At 37.9% G+C, this 21,575-nt stretch overlaps 3 protein-coding genes across 12 annotated transcripts in view; 2 read left to right on the top strand and 1 right to left on the bottom strand.

The window, feature by feature from the left end:
• draxinb (dorsal inhibitory axon guidance protein b) overlaps positions 1–5,089 on the top strand; it is a 39,422-nt gene extending 34,333 nt beyond the window's left edge. For 2 of the 3 annotated variants that reach the window (XM_084428763.1, XM_084428764.1), the window contains 6 exons: positions 1,420–1,892; positions 1,982–2,157; positions 2,480–2,591; positions 2,899–2,991; positions 4,215–4,304; positions 4,388–5,089. In XM_084428763.1, coding sequence (XP_084284889.1) covers positions 1,421–1,892; positions 1,982–2,157; positions 2,480–2,591; positions 2,899–2,991; positions 4,215–4,304; positions 4,388–4,500 — 1,056 coding nt within the window. In that variant the 5' untranslated portion in view covers position 1,420 and the 3' untranslated portion in view covers positions 4,501–5,089. The remainder of the gene's footprint in view (positions 1–1,419; positions 1,893–1,981; positions 2,158–2,479; positions 2,592–2,898; positions 2,992–4,214; positions 4,305–4,387) is intronic. The other variant, XM_084428762.1, reaches the window with a different exon arrangement.
• Positions 5,090–5,528: 439 nt separating this feature from the next.
• On the top strand, positions 5,529–9,849 carry icmt (isoprenylcysteine carboxyl methyltransferase). Its single transcript, XM_084427371.1, has 5 exons — positions 5,529–5,780; positions 6,102–6,190; positions 6,338–6,507; positions 8,330–8,547; positions 8,936–9,849. Exons 1-5 carry the CDS (start codon positions 5,562–5,564, stop codon positions 9,116–9,118), a joined length of 879 nt encoding a protein of 292 aa, XP_084283497.1. The 5' UTR covers positions 5,529–5,561; the 3' UTR covers positions 9,119–9,849.
• A 135-nt stretch (positions 9,850–9,984) lies between these two features.
• rnf207b (ring finger protein 207b) lies at positions 9,985–20,049 on the bottom strand. 8 transcript variants are annotated; one of them, XM_084427360.1, is made up of 18 exons: positions 19,903–20,049; positions 19,388–19,578; positions 18,278–18,410; positions 15,745–15,889; positions 15,553–15,628; positions 15,390–15,465; positions 15,159–15,284; positions 14,943–14,989; positions 14,074–14,146; positions 13,913–13,981; positions 13,741–13,809; positions 13,543–13,664; positions 13,286–13,463; positions 11,835–12,020; positions 11,700–11,751; positions 11,394–11,511; positions 10,814–10,906; positions 9,985–10,712 (listed from the first exon to the last, which is right to left on the bottom strand). In XM_084427360.1, the coding sequence occupies exons 2-18, from the start codon at positions 19,576–19,578 to the stop codon at positions 10,568–10,570; spliced, it is 1,899 nt and encodes a 632-aa protein (XP_084283486.1). In that variant the 5' UTR covers positions 19,903–20,049; the 3' UTR covers positions 9,985–10,567. The 8 variants fall into 8 exon arrangements, with proteins under 8 accessions (XP_084283486.1, XP_084283484.1, XP_084283485.1 ...); XM_084427358.1 differs by having other exon boundaries at positions 15,547–15,628; positions 19,903–20,046; XM_084427359.1 differs by having other exon boundaries at positions 15,547–15,628; positions 19,882–20,033.
• Positions 20,050–21,575: the final 1,526 nt, after the last annotated feature.

Raw genomic sequence — 21,575 nt, 5'->3', positions numbered from 1 at the left:
GAATTAATCATGTCACTGTTTACACAGACTAATGAGAAAAAAAGGGGTGAAGCTTTGATATTTTTAGGCTCCTGAGCAGCATTGGCGTGCACAGCATGAGATCTTGAAATTAATGAAGATAATATGAACACATGATCAGCTGCATTTGCAGAATTTGAATAATTAAGTGCATAGGAAACAGAGAGACACTTATTATTTGTTACATTTTCTGGCAAATTACCATTATGCTGTGCTTCAGTTCAAAGAGAAATGTGTTACTGCAACAACTTTCAAATGATTGCATTTTCTTTTTATGTTGGTTATTCTTTTAGTTGGTTATGGAAACTAATGTTTTAAATATACTTTATCCGTGTTTAGTGCATCCTGTAATTTGTAATATTTTCATACAAATTCATCAATCCCTTACTTGTTTACGTGGCATGGTGCCATATAAGAGCTTGAGGGTTTTTCACCAATATCAGAAAAAGTTCAACTAAAGTGAATAATATTCCAGTAAATCTTTCAACATCCTCAGGCTTTATCTATATAGCATCCAAATCATAAGCTCTCGGTTAAATCTCCAAGTTTTGTAGTTCATATATGTAAATGTTGGATTTGTCACAACTCTAGTCTGTCAGTACATGAAAGCTAAATTCGCTTGTTTAATTAGTCACACTCATCTGCTCAGTGTGTGTAATCCATTTTCTGAGGGTAAAAATCCCTGGGCTTGGATCAGCTCCCTTCATCCTCATCTCTAAGATGCTTACAAAAATTACAGTTAGAGCGAATGCGCTTACATGTCTGTCTGAATTATAAGTCAGATAGGGAATATAACATTTCTTAATTCGCCAGACACCATTGCTCATGCAGAGTCTTTGCCCAACATAGCAACATTGCACTTGGTGAAATAATGGATTTATGGAGACTGGCATCATATTATAATAAGCTCAAGATTTTTTTCAAATTATTATCATGAGTGAATGAATGAATGAATGAGGCATTTATATAGCGCTGTTCATATACTGTACACCCAAAGCGCTTTACAATCATGTCGGGGTCTCTCAACCTTAATGACCATGCACAGAGAGTCAGGACCTCGGTTTAACATCTCATCCGAAGGACGATCATTGCTGAAAACAGTTGTGCTGCTTAATATTGTTGAGGCCATTTTTTGCAGGATTCTGTTATGAATAGAAAGTTTTTAAAAAAGCAGCATTTATTTGAAATTGAAATCTTTTGTAACATTAATGTCTTCACTGTTACCTCTGATCAATTTAATGCATACTTGCTGAATAAATATAATTAATTTATTTCAAAATTCCACAAGTTTTTAATATATACATGAGAAAATGTGACTTTATTACTGTCTGTGTTGTGTTATTTATTATTTATTACTGTATTATATTACTGTATTATTTGTTTAATCTTTTCTACTCTTAGAATGGTGGCTTTATGTTGGTATTTTGGCTCAATTCTCCTCCTTGACTTGGGGACCATGACATTGAGCACCGAAATGGGCCACAATTCAGCCATGGAAATCTTCAGCGACAATATCATTATCCCGCCCATGCCAGAGGCATCCATACATCAACGCAGTCATCACAGGAACCACAGAGGTCGCAAGGAGAGGATGACAGCAGGTCTGCTCAGAGAAATGCCCCATATTACTGTGTTCCACACCCAAAATGAAGGGCCAGGCCTGGAGGGCCTCAGTCCCGTCCGCTTAGAGATAGAGCCAGGAGATAAAAGACGAGTAATGAGTGCAAGAAAGAGGACCTTCAAGGGGTTTGATTCCTTAATTCCAGAGCAAATGAATATCTCTCCTGGCGCTGGGACTCCAGAGAAGGCAATGAGACATCCCACTGGGCGCAGTGTGTTTGGAAGGCACATCATTAGGGCTGTTCATGATGAAGGTAAAAAGAAACCAAACTTTCCAAAGTAAAACTCCCTTATAACTGTCCTGCCATTTTGTAATTATCTACTTGCTATTTTCTTCGCATAGAGTCTTTGGCATCAGGGAAGAAACGGAGGGTTTCTTTTGATCAAAGTTTCAATATAAACTCCTTTGGGAGTCCCACAGAGTTCCCTGCAGCCACTGCTGGCTCCTTCATATTACCCATAACTGCAGCAGTCGGTGGGAAGCCGTCCACAAAGCCAACCCCCTCCAGTAAACCACAGGTAACATCATCTAGCTGTTCGGTCTTTTCAATAACACTGATTAAAAATATCTCAGCATCTCATCTGTCAGTGTCTAAAAGGCTCAATAAAACTGAATCCCAATGACCTATTATGAGGAATAATAGGTTGTCATCCATTTAATCCACACATGAAACAATTTCTTGTTTATTGTCTCAATCTATACAACAGACCATCACAATTTGTTCCATTGAACCTCAAAGGATTAACAATTGGCCAAAGTGATTTACTTTCATATGAAAAAGTGAAATTTCAATACCTCATATGGTGACATGAATACTGAATATGTTGTTTTGTACCTCAGGTCAGAAGTTCAGGCGGGGATGTGACGCCCACTTTCAACATAACATTCTTCGACTGGGCTGATTATGAATATATGAGGCCTGCAGACAAAAAGCAATTTTCTAAGAAGCAAGGTAGACTCAATATTTCACTTACAAATACAGACACATTGTTTCTGCTTTTGTGAGTTATAAAGTTAGAAGTTGCAATTTTTAAGTATGCTTGCTTTGAAACATAGATAATCTTTGCATGCTTTGCAATTAACAGATTAATGGTGCTTTGCATTTGGAACCACAAGAATGAACTATTTCTATAAAACTTTTAGGCAAATTCATCTAAGTGTTCCCATATCTTATCAGCCTGTGCATGGAAAACAGCAAATGCCCTAATATGCGAATTTTTTTACTAATAACTCTTGACCATCACTCTATTCCCATCTAGGATCTGACAAACAGGCCACAAAAAGTCCCAGCACTGAACTTGTTACTTTTACATCAGAAGAGAGCTGTAAACATCACCTGGATTGTCTACCAGGTGACTTTTTCACTTTTTGCATTATTACTACAAGCCCCTTATACTATATATATTCTCCAGTGAGCTAGAGCAATTTGAGTAATTAAAGGGTAACTAAACCCCTGGTCAGAGCCTGACTCCACCCACTGGCAATATTTGAAAAATGCTGGAAAAGTGGGCAGAGCCCAGTGGAGAGGGGGCGTGCATCTGAGACGTATCTCTCTGCAGGCAAGGGCGTGGTTAGCTCTTAGCTGGTACCCTCTGACATCAGAGTGTACCACAACTTCCAATAGGAAAATTCAACTGCAGTAGCCACTGTTCAACCTGAAGAGGGCAGCACTCAGACGTTTTTACACCATATTTAATAAAATTAAAATACTTTAAACACAAATGTCAAAAAAATTACTTGAATCAATGAACAGCACTAATAAAGCCCCATTCTTACAGATCATTCACTAAAAAAAGTTGGTTTAGGGTTTAGTTACCCTTTAAAAATATAATGTAATATAATATAATATAATAACCTTTACATTGTTACAAAAGCTTTCTATTTCAAATAAATGCTGGTCTTTTGAACTTTCTATTTATCAAAGAATCCTTAAAAAAATAAGCAAAGATAAGCATGTTTTCTACACAACTGTTTTCAAAATTGTTGAGCTGCAAATCCTCATATTAGAATGATCATGTGACCGATTTTCAAGCTGAAAATTCAGCTTTGTCATCACTGGAATAAATTACATTTTAAAGTATATTCAAATTAGTGCTGTCAAATGGATTAATCGCGATTAATTGCATCTAACAAACGTTTTGGTTTACATAATATATGTGTGTGTGTAAATATTATTAGCCTATATTTATACATATATATATATGTATAAATATATGTGTGTGTACTGTATATATACACACACAGACATATATATATATATATATACATAAATATAATAATATATACACACACATATATTATGTAAACAAAACGTTTTATGGTAGATGCAATTAATTGCGATTTATCCATTTGACAGCACTAATTAAAATAGAAAACAGCTATGTTAAATTGTAATAATATTTCACAATATTGCAGTTTTATTGTAATTTTGATCAAATAAATGTAGCCTTGGTGAAAATAATCTTTCAAAAACATCACAAAATCCTACTGTCCCCAAAGTTTTGAATTAAGTTGAAAGTCATTGAAGTCAAATAAATGATCACACCATTTTTACCTCATTTATATGAAATGGCAGGGTCGTGCTGTAATCTCAGAAAACATGTATGTGAGCTTCACAACCGTGGCTTCAACAACAAGTGCTATGACAGCTGCATGTGCGAGGAAGGTGAGCAAGTGTTTTCAAACTGATTATTACACATGCTGACAAAGTGGAAATCATCTTTTAAAATGTTCCTTACATCTTCACAGGGCTTCGTTGCTATGCTAAATTGCACAGGCATTACCGCATCACAAGCAAAAAGGGACAATGTGTTGATCCTGAGGGTATAAGCTTAAACCGTGGCATGTTCCTTATTGTTTAAATGAGGCAGAAGAATTTGTCATATTTTCCTTTGCAAATGCATGCAATTACATTTTCCACTGTTTTGGATTTTATACATGTTTAGTTGTATCATTTGGTTGCTTTCCTGGATGTAATTGTTTCCAAAAATTGTAAAGCAATATTTTGAGAATGCATAGACTGATTACATATTTGCATGAGTTTTACTTAACAGATTGTGTGTACAGTAACTACAAGATCTGTTCATTCAAATTAATGAAAATTGAACTACTCTGTTATGATATGTAATTTGTGATATGGAGATTGAGTAATGTGTCATTGTGGAATTTTTGCAAATTTGTACCAAATGTATTAGAAGTTATTGCATGTAAACATGAGTCATTTGTATTTTGTGTTCATGCGGTTGAGTTGCATCGATCTGTTGTTGTCATCACAAGGGAACAGTTAGTGAATAGATGGACTTGAGCATGCATGCAAAGACAGTCTTTTTAATGTTGGGACTAACGCCTGCCAGGTCCCCAGCTTCCAATCAGACGAGCAGCTTTGGAATGGACACAAAGAAGAACACAGGGGAGATCCTCATCTCAACATTATTAAACCAGTAAATCTTCCTTTTGGCTCAAATCTGAATTACTCCGCGCTTTGTGCTACACTGAAATAATGCTTCTCATCATGCTCATGATAGCCAAGCGTTCATTAATGGGAGATCTTGTGCTTCTTCATCTAGTTCAGTTCTTTACTGATCTGACACTGGAAGCGTGTTGTGTAGTATTTCCCACCATTATTACCTCCTAAAATTCCACATATTACAGCTGTAGATTAACATTTAATGCTGATGAACAATAGATTATTGTTCTACATCTTGAGGGAAACAACATCTTGATTTTATTGCTTCATTGGTAAATGGTGGCTACAAAACAGCCATTAATATCACTGCTTTATAAAGACTACTGTTAAAATGCATGATGTATACACAGCTACAGTTCAGTGAGCTTGAAAACGCTGTCAAATCAATTAGTAAGCAAGTCAGCGTGAGCTCGGAAGCCTCGCGAGATTTCTCGGCGAGATCTTGCTGTTTTCAACATGGCAGGCAGCAAGTTGGTGCTAGAAGGGAGGATAAGTATTATTAGCTTTATATCAGGACTGGCCGTCATTATAATACCTTTACTTGTAAAATTCGGCTCTCACATTGACTGGATATTCGATTACCTCACGGATGTGAACGGAAAAATAGCCATTGCGGCGTACATTACAGTTATCAATGGCTTCCTGCTAATCATATACAAGGGACCTTTATACAAGGTAAGACTCAGGAGAGACAGTCTGAAGGATGTGTGTTATACTAATAGAACAGTTATTGCGTAGCTGGAACCCCTGTCATATCCATATGTATGTTTTAAATGAATAAAGATAAGATATATCTAGGTCTGTTTTTGCCAGGGCAGCGATTGGTAATGTCCTGTGTGCAAGTGTGCAGGTATAATCCTATTACATTAGTACTCTAATGGGATCTTGCAAGAGTTTCTCTGTCAATATGAACAAGCTCTCCTAGAAGAGCTTACTGTATGTGGATTTGCAGTATCAGGATCTAGCTAACACTTTCCTGCCTTTTTGCTTGATCAGGTTGCTGTTCGAGCCTGCTTTCTTGGATTTGCCTTTGGATGTGGTCTCATTTTAAGTTTGGCAGATACAGCATGGACACACTTTGGCTGGTAATTCAACTTTTGTGAAATGGGTTAGGCCTTTTTGAGGTTAACATACACATGTAATAAAAATAGGAAATGAAAACAAGGATGGCCTGCCTTAAAAGTCACATGAATTTGCTCGATTATGGAATAACTCCTGTTTTGTTCCACTAGGTATATGTGTTCACTGTCATTTTTCCACTACTCTGAGTACCTGGTTACTGCCATCATCAACCCACGCAGTCTGTCTCTAGACTCCTTCCTGCTCAACCATAGTATTGAGTACACATTAGCAGCTATTTCCTCCTGGATAGAGTTCACTGTGGAAATGCTCCTTATTCCAGGTTTGTTATGATTTTGGTCAGTAAATCCCAATTGATCAAAATTGATTTAGCTTTTTTTGGTAAACTTGACAGCATTAATGGTGTTAAAAAACAAATATTAGGATTGTTAAATAAGTAATGTCACTGATTTTTTTTCTTAGGACATTCAGTTACTTTGTAAGCAAACCTGTCACAATTATTGATAAATCGTGTGATCGCTGTTGTTTGATCTAATCAGAGTAATTAGAATGATTTCTGAAGGATCATGTGACACTGAAGACTGGAGTAATTGGTTGATGATAAATTCAGCTTTGTATCACAAAAATAAATTATATTTTAAAGTATATTAAATTATAGAAAAACATTATTTTAAATTGTAAATATATTTCTCAATATAAAATTTTTTTCTGTATTTTTGATCAAATAAATGCAGGCTTGATGAGCGCAAGAGAATTCTTTCAAAAACATTAAAAATAGTAATGTTTCCCAAACTTTTGACCAGTACTGTATATAAATACAATTATTTGTGTGACAGTCGTCAGCTTAAAGGGGTCATATAATGCCATTTTTGTACAAGCTAATATGATTCTTTAGGGTCTAAATTAAAAATTGGTAATATACTTTAATAAAAAATTCTCATTAGTATTGTAAGAAAACACTCATTTTACCTGGTCAAAAACAACTCTGTTTTCAGCACGCCGTTTAAGTGCATGTGTCTTTAAATGATAATGAGCTTTGCTCACCCCGCCCCTCTGTTCTGTGCGTACACCGTTTATAACACAATAACCATAATGCGTTGTTCATTATAAACGTGGGATTATGAATTATATTGAGAACGTCGTACATCGAAAACGTACCGTAATGTACCCTGAGTGTAAACAGCCGCATTCATCGTGAAGCGTGCAGCAAGCGATTTGCAAAGATTAATATAAATATTAATATAAAGGTTAATAAAACGTTAATAAAACGTTACACTCACTTCAGTTCTTCTGGAGGTGCAGCAGGAACAGGAATAGTTGGTACCGATCCTTTTTTCAGGAGCAGCTTCTTAGCAAAACCAGCTTTATACTGACCCTCGAGCAGTCTGGTGTGTGAAATGATTCGCGCAAACATGAAAGCATTGACGTTGATCGTGGGGAATATTCCCTTCGAAAACAAACTCAGCCACTGCGTCTTCAGCGGTTCGGATTTAGGAACATCAAAATGACTGCTGTGTTCCTTATTACACCCAAGAACAGAACACCACAATCGCTTAGATGCCATTCTGCCCATAGACAGTGCTCCAGCGTATCAACAATGACCGCGCCGGTCCGCGCGGACTATGATTGACAGCTCGCTCACGAGCGAGGGCGGGTCTGTGTTGAAACGCTGCTGTCAATCAACAATCGTGGGAGGGGCGTCGATTTTGTGACGTCACAAAATTGAACGGCTTGATTTAAGATGGGGGAAAACATATAAGAAGATTAAAAAAAAACCACCTGATGGATTTGTATCATTTTATGATGGTTGTGTACAGGCACTGCCAACACACATTTCAGTACAATCAACTTGTAAAAGTGCATGTACCATTATATGACCCCTTTAAACTTCATGATTGTGACAAGCCTGTAAGGAAACAAAATAATGTAAGTTTTGTCAATTTGTATGGCGGAAGCTTTTATAAGCTTCTTATATACTTATTAAATATAATATATTGCCAAAACATTAGGCTATTATCATTAAATAATATATATTATAATTCAAGTTAATTTATTTGTTTATTTTAAATGGTTTCTTTTTTTCAGGAACAGTTGAAATGCTTCCTTAAATGAATTTAACTTGGTTTTTTTGTGTTTTTTTACAGAGATAAAGCAGGTGAACTGGCTCTGTTTGGTGGGTCTGGTAATGGTTCTCTGTGGGGACAGCCTGCGCAAAGCTGCCATGTTGACGGCAGGGTCCAACTTTAACCATATAGTGCAGAATGAGAAAGCCCAGAGCCACGTGCTGGTCACCACAGGAGTTTACGCTCTCTTCAGACATCCTTCCTATGTGGGCTGGTTTTACTGGAGCACTGGCACTCAGGTACTTTAACCATTATTTCATTTTCAATGGAATTTATTCGTATAGCACAGGGGTCGGCAACCTATGGCACGCTGAAGGATAATCACTGGCACGTGACAATAGAGAAAGAGTATGTATTTCATTTAAATAAAGTCCCTCAAACTTGCATGGATGTACATTTTGAGTTAATCATTCCTCATAGTCACACAGCCTGTTAGGAGGAGCTATAAATACAATTAAAGTGTGAGATTTTATTCAAGCTAAGCTTGAATAGCTATTCAACAGAAGCGCACAGCTCCGATGCGACTTATCCCTATATTTTTCACCATCCCTTAAATTTAGTTGTTAGTTTAGAAGATGTTCATGTGTTTTGTTTTAAACCTGTACTCTTGTTTGTCATTTTTTCCAGATAATGCTGTGCAACCCGATATGTATACTGGGATATACAATCGCCAGCTGGCGGTTCTTTCGGGAGCGTATTGAGGAAGAGGAGATTTCTCTCATCCATTTCTTTGGAGAGGACTACGTTGAGTACAAGAAGAGGGTCTTCACTGGCTTGCCCTTTATCTCAGGAATCAGGGTTAACTCTTAAGGCCATTGCTGCATTGAGGGGAGGAAATAGTCTGAAAGTGCACACCTGGACACCTCTGACTGGCACTCTGAGTGAGCTAGTTGCCTGGTGGCATCATGGCGCGGCCCCTGGGGTCGGCACAGATATATGAGGTGGCAGCACAGTAAAACTGACCCGCTGATCTGTTCTGAGACACATTGGTCTGCCCTGAGCAGGATGGAGCTTCCACCCTCAACACCATCAGAGACACTAGTACACCAAAACCACCTTCCTCAGCACTTCATCATATTTCTGTTCCTCGTTTACATACGTCATATATCATTTATCCTCCTATTTGCACCATGTAACTTCATACGCTGCTCTTTCTTTTTTAAATCCCTTGGTTTTGTGTTTAGAAACCTTAGGAGTGAGATTCAGGACAAGTGTTTGTTACTAATTTATGAACGTCCAGAGATTTCATTCGATTTTTTAAATACCTTGAGGTAAAGAGTTTTATTAAGAGAAGCTTTAAATTGGACCCAAGATATATGTACTGCAGTGGCCATTTAGACGTTGTCCATTTTGTGTAAAAATGAGTTTATAATGTCTCAGAAAGTGGGCTTTTTATTTAAGATCTGCCGAAGCGGATTGCACTAATTCTGCCAGTCACAACAGGCCTACAGATTTCCGACAATCTAAATATCTGTGATTTGTCAATGCTATTGGACAGTTTTAATATTATGATTAGAGAAATAAACGTATCTGATAAATTACAGGCTTCATTCCTCTTTCCATTGGTCTTTACAGTCCTCCAGTTTTGCAGTATTTCGCAATGCATATGTACTCTCATCTAACAGTTGTCAAATGCATTAGTCTCTTTCATCTTCACTCCCACACTCACTCATTACCATATCCATGTCTTTTCACTTTCCTTCACACTTGCATGATAATTCAACAAGAAAAATCTGTTTCTACGAAGGTGGGATTCAGAGGGCCGAACACCGGAGGGGTATGCTGTATCCAAAGTCTTTATCTTTACGATTTTACATTTCTAGGAGGAAGGCTTCGCTGTCCTCCTGGCATGATGTAGCTTAAATAGACATTGGGTAAAGAATAGGAATTTCTTGCACACTTTCAACCAATGACGAGCACTATAATATATGCGTAGGTACAGGTAATGGACGTTTGAACACATGCAATAGGTTTTTTGCACTACGCTCGTGCAAAGAGCTGATGGGAGAGGACAACCCTACCTCTTGAATGATAACTGTACATTATTAACACCTTCAGCAAAATGTAACAAACCTTTCAAATAAACACTGAACGCTTATCACTTTTATTTGACATTACTGTGATTCTCTAAAATGCAAGCACTGTGAACTGTTTTTATTCAAGCTTCGGTATATCAGATTTACATTAACACATGCTTATTGTTCAGTTTAACAGACATCTAAGCTGACAACCGTTTGTAGGATCAACACAAAAACGGTTTCACATTGGTATTTCTTTGCGATTGGCTGTATCAGTGGTGTTCTTCTGTTTGTTTGGCCTGTAGTAGTCCTTGTTCTTGGGATTGGTCTCTTCTGATAGGCTGTTTGGAGTCCAGTTGTCCTCAGTGTTACAGGACAGCTCATTACTGTATCAGTGAAGCATGGAATAGCTATTAATTAACTGCTTTTAATTAACTTGCAAATGTCAACATTGTAATATACTTCTGAGAAATTGAAGGGAACTCGCCTGGGCTGTGTGTCTGCAGTCGAGGTGCTGTCCTCATAGAGCTTCAGCATGATCTCTGTGCGATCATCTTTCAGCTCTTTAGGCTCCTTCAGCCTGTTAGAGATCAAATTAGATTAAAAATTGAAATCCCTTAAGGAATTATTATACCTGGGTATGGGCGATTGATAATGTAAGTTATGAGTGGTGAGCTTGCCAAGTGTCAGATTGCAGGTAAAAATTAGCCTTGGTGTGTAAATTAAATTGTCAGTTGTTTGCAACTTTTTTTTTTTAGACATAGCAAAATTTACATTATTACAAAATTCTATTTAAAAAAATCTGTTCTATTGAACTTTATATTCATCAAACAATACTGAAAAAAAGGTTACTTGACTAGCAAATCCAAATGATTTTTAAAGAATCGTGATTCTGAAGACTGGAGTAATTTTTCAAATAGAAAACAACTATTTTAAATTGTAATAATATTTCACATAAATACTGTATTGTGAGCATGAGACTTCTTTCAGAAATGTAAAAAAGAAAGTAATATGTGTATTTATATTACTCTATAAGCCATGTGAATGATACATCAAGCTCTTTGTACCTGGGCTCCAGACGCTCTTTCACTTTCGCTATGGAGCGAATGTAAGGGCCTATTTGTCTGGAGATAGTGGTCAAATAAGAGGTCTCCTGTTTTAACTGAAGCAGGTCATGAAGTTGTGCTAAAAAAATGAACAATAAACAAGAATCACTAAATACTTAAACTCAGTATTGAGAAGATTTAAGTGAGAAAATCTAATGAATTGTTGTATTATTTTAATTTAATACTGTGAAGCTGCTTTGATACAATCTGTATTGTGAAAAGCGCTATACAAATATACTTGACTTGACTTGACTTGACTTGACTTACCTTCATAAATCTCCTGTTCATTTGCTACCCTCTGTAACGTCTCATCCCAGATCTAAGAACAAAATTGATGGTATAATGAGCCCTCCTCTTTTTCACCTCCTCCTAATTGCCAGTCTTAAACTATTACCATCTCACCTCCTCGAAAATGGCCCGCATGAGCTCCACTGAGGAGTACTCTATAGATATCTGTCCGTTCACCTGTACAGAGCGCTCTAAAATCTCACTCATGGTGTCGGGTTTGGTGAGGGAATGGTGCTTGGTCAGGTCTCTGTGAATCTCCTGCACCTGGTCTTTGAGCTTCTGGATTTGGGTCTGTAAAGTCTGGTCCAACACACATGGAGAATCTGTCAGTTGCAGTACAATATGTTTTTATTGAATTTTTTACTTTATTGGAATGGTATGAAACTTGGTAAAGGTTTTGGCACTTGCTATGTGAACACACACACACAAATCATAACCATGATTTGAAAAGGTTAAATGGTCCTGTAAAAAATAGTCACACTTGTGCTCCTCGCGGTTAAAAATGAACGCATTGGAAATAAAATGGGAGACGAATTTTATCTATAGTGAAAACTTTACTGCAGCCAAACAAAATCTTACTGAAAGCTATTTTTTTTTGAGATATCAAGCTCAAATTTGGAACACAACTTTAGATTTACGGCTTTAATTTTCTTGCAGTTTTAGAGTAAAATGTGATTTTGAAAATGTAGGCTATATTTCATATAAAAAATATAAATAATATTTTTGTGTATTTTTCATAACAATTTATGGAATAAAAAGACTGTCAAAAATAATACGTGCAAAAATCAATACCATACTTGCGTAATTGTAAGTGTAAGCGTGAATTCATGAAGGTACGATTCCAGAATACAGATACATATGCGACATTTGCTACGTTTGTTAGAGTACGACTCCAAAATTTACGACTGGTTTAATTTACACTCACAAAATACAGTTTTAAGATTGCTGTGTTGAGTACGAATCAGGACGCGACAATCTACTGTCAAAATTACGTCACCGTGAAAGATCACACGAATGAAAGATACATCGATCACACACAGTGCGCGCGCGCGCGCCTCCTGTTCCTGTTTTTCACCTAAAGGGACGTGCTACGTGAGCAGGCTTTTCGCGCCACTGCAAAATGGCAGCAAAATACACGTAAAATTCTGTTACTTTTTACAACTTTTTTCAATTTCAGCAATAATCTGCCAAGTGTCTCTTTGCAAAGCGATCAAGTTGTTTAAGTTGGAAATTTTATTTTCAGGTCTATGCTCAAAAAGTGAATAAATGGATTATAAATACAGCGTAAATATAATTTAGTGTTAAAACAAATCCCCTAAAAATACAAAATATTAAATAAAAAACATCAAACTAAAATATAGTAGCCTACATACATTTTACACACTGCATCTTGAATTGGCATAACATAAAAACAATTCGGTAACTTTTGACCGACACGTGAGGGTTGGGATTTGGTTACCATTCATTTTACTTTGTTGTTGCAACAACGACACAATAAATGTAATTAGCCAGGAAAATGTCTGAAAGTAAAATATAATGGCCAGGAGCACATGAGAAACACTCACCCTGTAGCTGTTCTCGTAGTTGCAGCAGTGGTTCATAAAGGGCGTCTCTCCACCCTCCGCCAGCAGAACTTTGGTGCTAATGTAACGGTGTGAGGTCGGCCTGCGCACCACCGAGGAGCACAGTGACATGTCGCTAATGGCTGGAGAGTGACATTGCACTGACAGGGATGATTGCATCCTAAATAAAAAAATATTAATTTTGATACTTTTTAAGTAACTTTTTTGAAGTTTCAGTAGCACCTACTACCAAGACTCACAGTCCACTGGCGTTTCCCAGACCTAAAGCCACACTCCCTGTAGTGGACAGTGAACGCCGATGTCCCAACAGCAAGAGAGGCTCCAGGCAGCGCGCAAACTCAGAGCGATACTCTGTGTTTATCTGCGTCGTGGATGGATAACAGCAGATATAACTTATGCACTTACTTATTTAACATACTTGCATTTAGTAAACTAACCTTACTGCTTTGAGCTGGTCTCAGTCTGTGTGGTAGTTTTACAATCTTCTTTAGTCTCTCCATTAATTGCTGTGTGAGTTCAAATCAATCAATCAATCAATCTCAGTTGCATGCCTTGAAATAATTTTCTTTTTATGATTAAATAAAAAACAATCCATTTGTTTTTACTCACATATCCCATGTCCAAAAACTCAAACTTATTTGCTGAGCTTAGAAAGGCAGAACATGTAACAAGATGAACCTGGAGAGAAGTTAAAAGAAACATGTTTGAAAGCAAGCAGGAATATTAGAAAAGCTAAGATGAATGGAGATATACGAAGTAAACACGCTTACCTGGAGAGTTGGGAGAAGTGCTGCAAGATGTGATAACTGCTCTTTAAAGGCTTTCTCCTTCTCCTCATGCTGGCTAGAAAATAAACACACAAAAGAAGATTAATAACAAGTGTTCCTTTATCAGGATCTTTGGTTCTCCTTCACCTTAATCCTTTTCTGCAAGATTATATATACACACGTGTAAGTGATGCAGAATATACAGTAGTGGCCAAAAGTGATGTTCAGAGGGGATTGGTTTGTGAATTTGTTTTTAATGAACAAGTTCAATTAAACCATCAAAATATAAGGAAAATATTTTATATTTGTTAAATATTTTAAGGTATTTATCAGACAAAATTATTTGGCAAAAGAAAAAAGAAAAAAAGAGGCAAACTCCAGCTACAGGTTTGATTTTACTATGCAAAAAATACATAGGAAAAAGCATTCATTGACTACATCATTATCAGTAATAATCATAATTTCTTTATCTAGATGGCTAAAAATTATGTCTGCACAATTTGGCATGTTTCATTGCGTTATCACAAATAAAACAATTGACACATTTTTAATGATATTTCAGTAAAGGATGAAGATGTCAACTTTTCTAGGCCGGACATCACTTTTGGACAATACTGTATGTCTTAGGTTTGGTTGCACTTCATTTTACAGTAAATGCGCTTACGTGTACTTACAGTGTACTTGCCTAAGAAAGTACTGGTTAATATAAGTTAACATGGTTTAAAGTTAGGTTTAAGGATAGGTTTAGGATTAGTACCAAGTTATTACCCAGTTATTGTCATTACTATAATAAGTAGGCTACATAGTATGTACATGGGAAACAGGACTGTAAAATAAAGTGCTACATTTTATATATATATATATATATTTACCTTTGTGCTGCTTTGAGTAGGATCTTTTTTCTCTCTGCTAGTTTTTCCTGAGCAAAAAAATACAAAATAATTTTTTTTATAAATGTGTGAATCAGCAATTTTATTATGAATCATTCCAAATTAATTTTACATCTCAAATCAAAAATGCTCAAATCAATTTCTGACATCAAAATCATAAAGGTGCAGCCAGATTAACTGAGTATTTGTGCATGGCACCTGCATATTATTGAACAAAGTGCAGATGGCGCTCTCCTCTTCATCCACATTGGTTCTGACCTCTCCAATCATGGCTTTGAGCAGAATAATTGCTTCTCGAGCTGAAGTCTGAAGCTCCTTCACAGCCTGAGGAGAGTGAAATGACTTCAATAGGAGCTCCACAGCTCCACACAATACAGACACAGATGAAAGTACATATTACTGCAGAAAAAGGATGGGAGAGAAACTCACTAAGACGGCTTGGTCCAGTTTTTTACAGCCTTGTAAATATGCTGTCTCAATATCAATGCAGTGTGCTCTGTTCTCCCTATGGAATAAGACTAACCCACGTTATTTTGAAATCATATGGGTCATATGCTAATTACATACAGTTAAGTTTAGAACTCACACTTGCATGTCTCTGAAGCAGTTGATGCAGAGCATGGACTTTTTCTCTGTAGAAAACATGATGTAGAGTTCCTCATGGAGGGCTGCAAATAGATAAAGTGCACGAATCCCAAAGCTTTAGCATTAAAGAGTTCTTGACAAAATAAATGTCATTAATTTAAGCACTTTGAACTAATTCAAAATCGAGCTTCACACACACCACATTTTTTGTGGGCTTCTTTGGTGCGCTTTGCCAAGGAGACAATCTCGTGGCAGGAAAACATCTTGGCCTTATGGGTGGTTTCCCTGCAGTCTCGACACAGTGGTTGGCAACAAGTGTTGCAATAATACATTGCATCCACATCCTAGGGTTTGTGACAGAATAATTAAATACTTAAACAAACAAAACACTCATCTGTTAAAAAAAAAAAAAAAACTCATACTGAAATATTTGAGTTTGGTAGCACTTTATTTGGTTGCACTTTTGGTTGTACTTGGTTGTACTTACAGTGTAATAACTTACCCATGCAGATACTGAGTAATGTGAGGTAACAATAAGGGAGGGGGTTAGGTTTAGGGGTAGGTTCAGGGTTAGTGCCTAGTTATTACCCAGTTATAGTCATTACTACAATATGTACATATGTAAGTACATAATGTACATATGTGTATACATATGTGCTACCCTTTATTTTACAGTCCTGTTCCCCATGTACATACTACAGTATGTACTTACACAACTAGGTACTAACTCTGAACCTACCCCTAAACATAACCTTAACACATGTAGTTACCTTATATTAACCAGTACTTTCTTCGGTAAGTACACTGTAAGTACACGTAAGTACACATACTGTTAAATAAAGTGCAACCCAGAGTTGAATGCGGCAAACACTGCTACTGAATCAACAGCACGATCAGCTGAGTCAAATTCCCAACAATTGACTTTTTAGTGAATCAAAAATGTAAAGAGCAACTGCTGTAGTCCGGTTCTCGAACAAATTACTCTAATTTCTTTTTAGTAAATCAAACTCATTAATATATACACTCACCTAAAGGATTATTAGGAACACCTGTTCAATTTCTCATTAATGCAATTATCTAATCAACCAATCACATGGCAGTTGCTTCAATGCATTTAGGGGTGTGGTCCTGGTCAAGACAATCTCCTGAACTCCAAACTGAATGTCAGAATGGGAAAGAAAGGTGATTTAAGCTATTTTGAGCGTGGCATGGTTGTTGGTGCCAGACGGGCCGGTCTGAGTATTTCACAATCTGCTCAGTTACTGGGATTTTCACGCACAACCATTTCTAGGGTTTACAAAGAATGGTGTGAAAAGGGAAAAACATCCAGTATGCGGCAGTCCTGTGGGTGAAAATGCCTTGTTGATGCTAGAGGTCAGAGGAGAATAGGCCGACTGATTCAAGCTGATAGAAGAGCAACTTTGACTGAAATAACCACTCGTTACAACCGAGGTATGCAGCAAAGCATTTGTGAAGCCACAACCTTGAGGCGGATGGGCTACAACAGCAGAAGACCCCACCGGGTACCACTCATCTCCACTACAAATAGGAAAAAGAGGCTACAATTTGCACAAGCTCACCAAAATTGGACAGTTGAAGACTGGAAAAATGTTGCCTGATCTGATGAGTCTCGATTTCTGTTGAGACATTCAGATGGTAGAGTCAGAATTTGGCGTAAACAGAATGAGAACATGGATCCATCATGCCTTGTTACCACTGTGCAGGCTGGTGGTGGTGGTGTAATGGTGTGGGGGATGTTTTCTTGGCACACTTTAGGCCCCTTAGTGCCAATTGGGCATCGTTTAAATGCCACGGCCTACCTGAGCATTGTTTCTGACCATGTCCATCCCTTTATGACCACCATGTACCCATCCTCTGATGGCTACTTCCAGCAGGATAATGCACCATGTCACAAAGCTCGAATCATTTCAAATTGGTTTCTTGAACATGACAATGAGTTCACTGTACTAAAATGGCCCCCACAGTCACCAGATCTCATCCCAATAGAGCATCTTTGGGATGTGGTGGAACGGGAGCTTCATGCCCTTGATGTGCATCCCACAAATCTCCATCGACTGCAAGATGCTATCCTATCAATATGGGCCAACATTTCTAAAGAATGCTTTCAGCACCTTGTTGAATCAATGCCACGTAGAATTAAGGCAGTTCTGAAGGTGAAAGGGGGCCAAACACAGTATTAGTATGGTGTTCCTAATAATCCTTTAGGTGAGTGTATATATATATATATATTTTTTTTTAGAAAATGACAGATCGTTTCGCTAGATAAGACCATATTGCTCAGCTAAGACCGTACAGAGACCTTTGAGGCACTTCAAAGCTCTTTGAAACTGCATTGATTTGGACTTCAACAATTTGGTTACCGTTGAAGTCCATTGTGTGGAGAAAAATTCTGAAATGTTTTCCTCAAAAAACTTAATTTCTTTTCCACTGAAGAAAGAAAGACATGAACATCTTGGATGGCATTGGGGTAAGTAAATGATCAGGAAATGTTCATTTTGAGGTGAACTAAACCTTTAACACAAGAAGAATGAACCTTATTGGTTCTCCCACGTTAAGCAAACATGCCTGTTTACCACAACTAATGTGTGAGTTGATGAATGTTTATATGTGATTAAAATATCTGTCACTATTTGCGTTACATCGTGACTTTAAGGATGGGGAACCAATAAATTATTCTTTAAGTGCACGTTACAGTATTGTGATAACAGGACCTGTTTCTTGCACTCCAAATCACAGTTAGCACACTGCACGGTTTCCTCACTGTCTGCTGAACTGTCCAACAAGAACTTCAGGAGTCGATCCTCTGGAGGAAGTGCATTTATTCCTTTCACAACAGACTGATGTCTACAAAAGAAACAGACAGTTTTGTGTGTCTGTGCAGAACTTTTGACCCATTGATAATGTCTTAGTCATAGATCTGGCATTGATGTGTTTATCCCTCCTTCATAGCAACAACGACACAAATAGCTCTCTTCTGAATTCTGAGATAGCGATTCATAAACCCCCATAGAGACGGAAATAGACACAAACAGAAAGGCACTCAAACAACTCTACAAATAAAATAACAAATACTAATTAGGTTAACAGTTCAAAGATCCCCTGTTAATTCACTTTTATGAGAAGATTTTACAGTGTATTTGACAAAATGTTTTAAACAACAATATTATCCTATATAATAACATTAACACGGTCCTTTGCATTGCTGATGCATAACATCGACAAACATAATGCATGCGATCACAATGACAATGTAACACTCAAAACGCTGAGACATTTGACAAATTAACACTGAACCAGCTTAAAACAAATTCATACTTACTCTAACATGCTTCTTTATAAAGAACACCAACCTTTTTCTATTTTTTTATAGATTCCCTCCATAAGTGCAAGATCTACAGTGTGCTTAAACTGCTGCTAGACTTACTATATGGCAGCAGAAGGGTGAGCGCACAAGCATTTCAGCCATCTCTAATTGTAGCCAGCCCAGGACCCGTGTATCCAATGTCAAGTGTCAGATAGTGTTATGTGTATTGTTTGGTGCCACAGTGGCCTTGGCGGAATGTGCCCAGAGACCAGTTGCAGCTGTTAACAGGTAATCCCTCCCACAGATGCCCCTGGCACCATAGAGCTGACCAAACAATGCTGTTTGACCATTTAAATCTATAAATACAATCTTTTTCAAATGCATATGTCATAAGCTTTATCTTTGCGTTTAAATCTGTTCTAACACTGTGGGCCCTTTCCACCCCACTGCAATCATTTATATAGTGTGTGAATTGTCAGAATAAGGTGATCAATGATTAAATTAAGTAAATTCTTACCCACAGAGAGGGCAAGTCAGTCGGCTGTCCACAGTCCTTCCGCGCAGGCAGCTGGCACAGAAAGTGTGATAACAGTCCAGTAGACATGGATGCTCATACTGTTCTTGGCACAAGTGGCACACCAGAGGATGGCAGTTGGCACTGTCGAGGTCATAGAGATTATACAGAGGGGAAAAGATCTCTCCAGACATCTGAAAATATAATAAAGACCTTCAGATATTCTGATATACTATATGCTACAGGAGCACATTTACACATTGCACATTTATAGCCTATCTATAGTACATATTATTCTGAGTATGCTTACTATCCTTGGGCTGTCATTGATTCAGAATATACAGTGAAAACGTTGAGATCCAAGTTCAATATTTATTATTTATTAGATATAGAAGACAGCTCCAAAACAGAAACATGCCTTTGAATAGGCTGCGAAGAAACATAAAGTGACATGAATGAATGCATATTGAAATATATACATATTTAATTGCATTCACCTATAAAGGATATGTATATACCTTGTCCTGTCCGAGTGCTTCTGCTGGGTGGAGTGACAGAGAATGCCGTGTGAAGGTTCTGTCAGGGTTCCTAGATGCAGGATATGGCTTCAAAAACAAACAATGAATTCACACTCCTGTATCTGTTGTATGAGGAGCTGATATGTTGGGGCCAGAATACTCAGACCTTGATTACACAACACAAACCAGATGCCATTGTCTGTCAAAAGCAGAGCCCTGGTATCTAAAATTAAAGCTGCAGTCCGTAGTTTTTCCTCTTTGTCGCCATCTCTGTTCGAAATTTGCAATTGCAGTTATTCGCGGAATTATCAACTTTACGTGGGTTGTGCCTCGGCACAGCATCCATTTCATTTGTGTCCATTTCTTTTACTGTCTATGAGTAAGACTCGGCTAGCTTTACTTTGGCACGGTTTGCTTTTTCCAGTCTGCAGTTTAGTGCCGCTTCAAAGTGGGTGGGATTGTAGGCTGATTGTTATAGTTGCGGGACATCATCGCAAACTCGACACAAATAAACCCACAACACAGAAGCAATGGAGCATATCGATTCTCGGCATGTGGGTGTTTTTCACTGCAAGACGAAGACGTTTGTTTCTAGCATAGACAGTAAAAGAAATGGACACAGCGACCCCATAGACTTCAACGGAGACAAGTGAAGTCACTTAGAAGCATTCACTTCCTGATGGCTGAGCGTACTGCGCAGACTCAAACTGAGCTTGATGACGTAGATGTGACGTGAGCAACCTGTCTGACAGTTGTAAGTCTTCTAGTAGCTGTGCCAAGAGAAATCTGAATCATTCCCTTCTGAATCTTGCCGAGACGAAGAGCGTGAGTAGGAGCTGTCCATGAGCTAGGAGCAACTTTATGACTCTCTAGGGGCTTCTCCCTTGACTTTATCGGACTTTATGCCTCCACGTCCCCCAAATTGCCTGCGAGCTTCTCCTCTTGTCTACAGTATATGGTCATTTCTCTACTGTGCGACAGAGAGTCGCGTGGTTATGACGCAATCGTTAGCCTATTTTTACAAAAACGGAGTCAATGGAATGCTAACAGCAGGTGATGACTTGTTAGCCAATGGATGCCCCCATAGAAGGTACGCTTTCCGGGTGCTGGATTACCCCCTTGGTTTCTAGAGGGTTTGGTGTCTCGTGTCGCAAATCCATTGGCGCTGGTAGTGACGATACTCTCTGACTACTTTAAACTACTTTAAACTTCTTAAGTTTAAAGCTTCCAGCTCCCAAGCAACTCCATAGCAAACAAACTAGAGTACCCTAGCAACCGTTTTGCAAGACCTATATCTCTGTATCAGAACATTGTATAGAGATGAGGGTTGGCTCTTTTGACTCATGCTAGCAAACAGCACTTCAAACATGCAATACATGCTAGCAGTGAATAGCTACATGCTAATAGTCATTAGTTAAGTGCTAAATTATGCCAAGATCATGCTAAGAACTCTATAAAAACTCCATAGTAACCATCTGTGACAACTACCAACCACCTAGTAACACCAAAGCAACCACCCTGAACACCCAAGCAACCGCCAAGCAATCACCCAAAATACCCTAACAACTGCCTAGCAACACCTTAGCAACCACCCAGAATACCCTAGCAACCACTAAAAATACCTTAGCAACCGCCTAGAAACATCATAGCAACCACCCAGAACACCCTAGCAA

The sequence above is a fragment of the Rutilus rutilus genome, assembly GCF_951802725.1.
Source record: "Rutilus rutilus genome assembly, chromosome: 13".
In the NCBI taxonomy this organism is placed as follows: domain Eukaryota; kingdom Metazoa; phylum Chordata; class Actinopteri; order Cypriniformes; family Leuciscidae; genus Rutilus; species Rutilus rutilus.
This window is presented reverse-complemented; position numbering and strand designations above follow the sequence as displayed.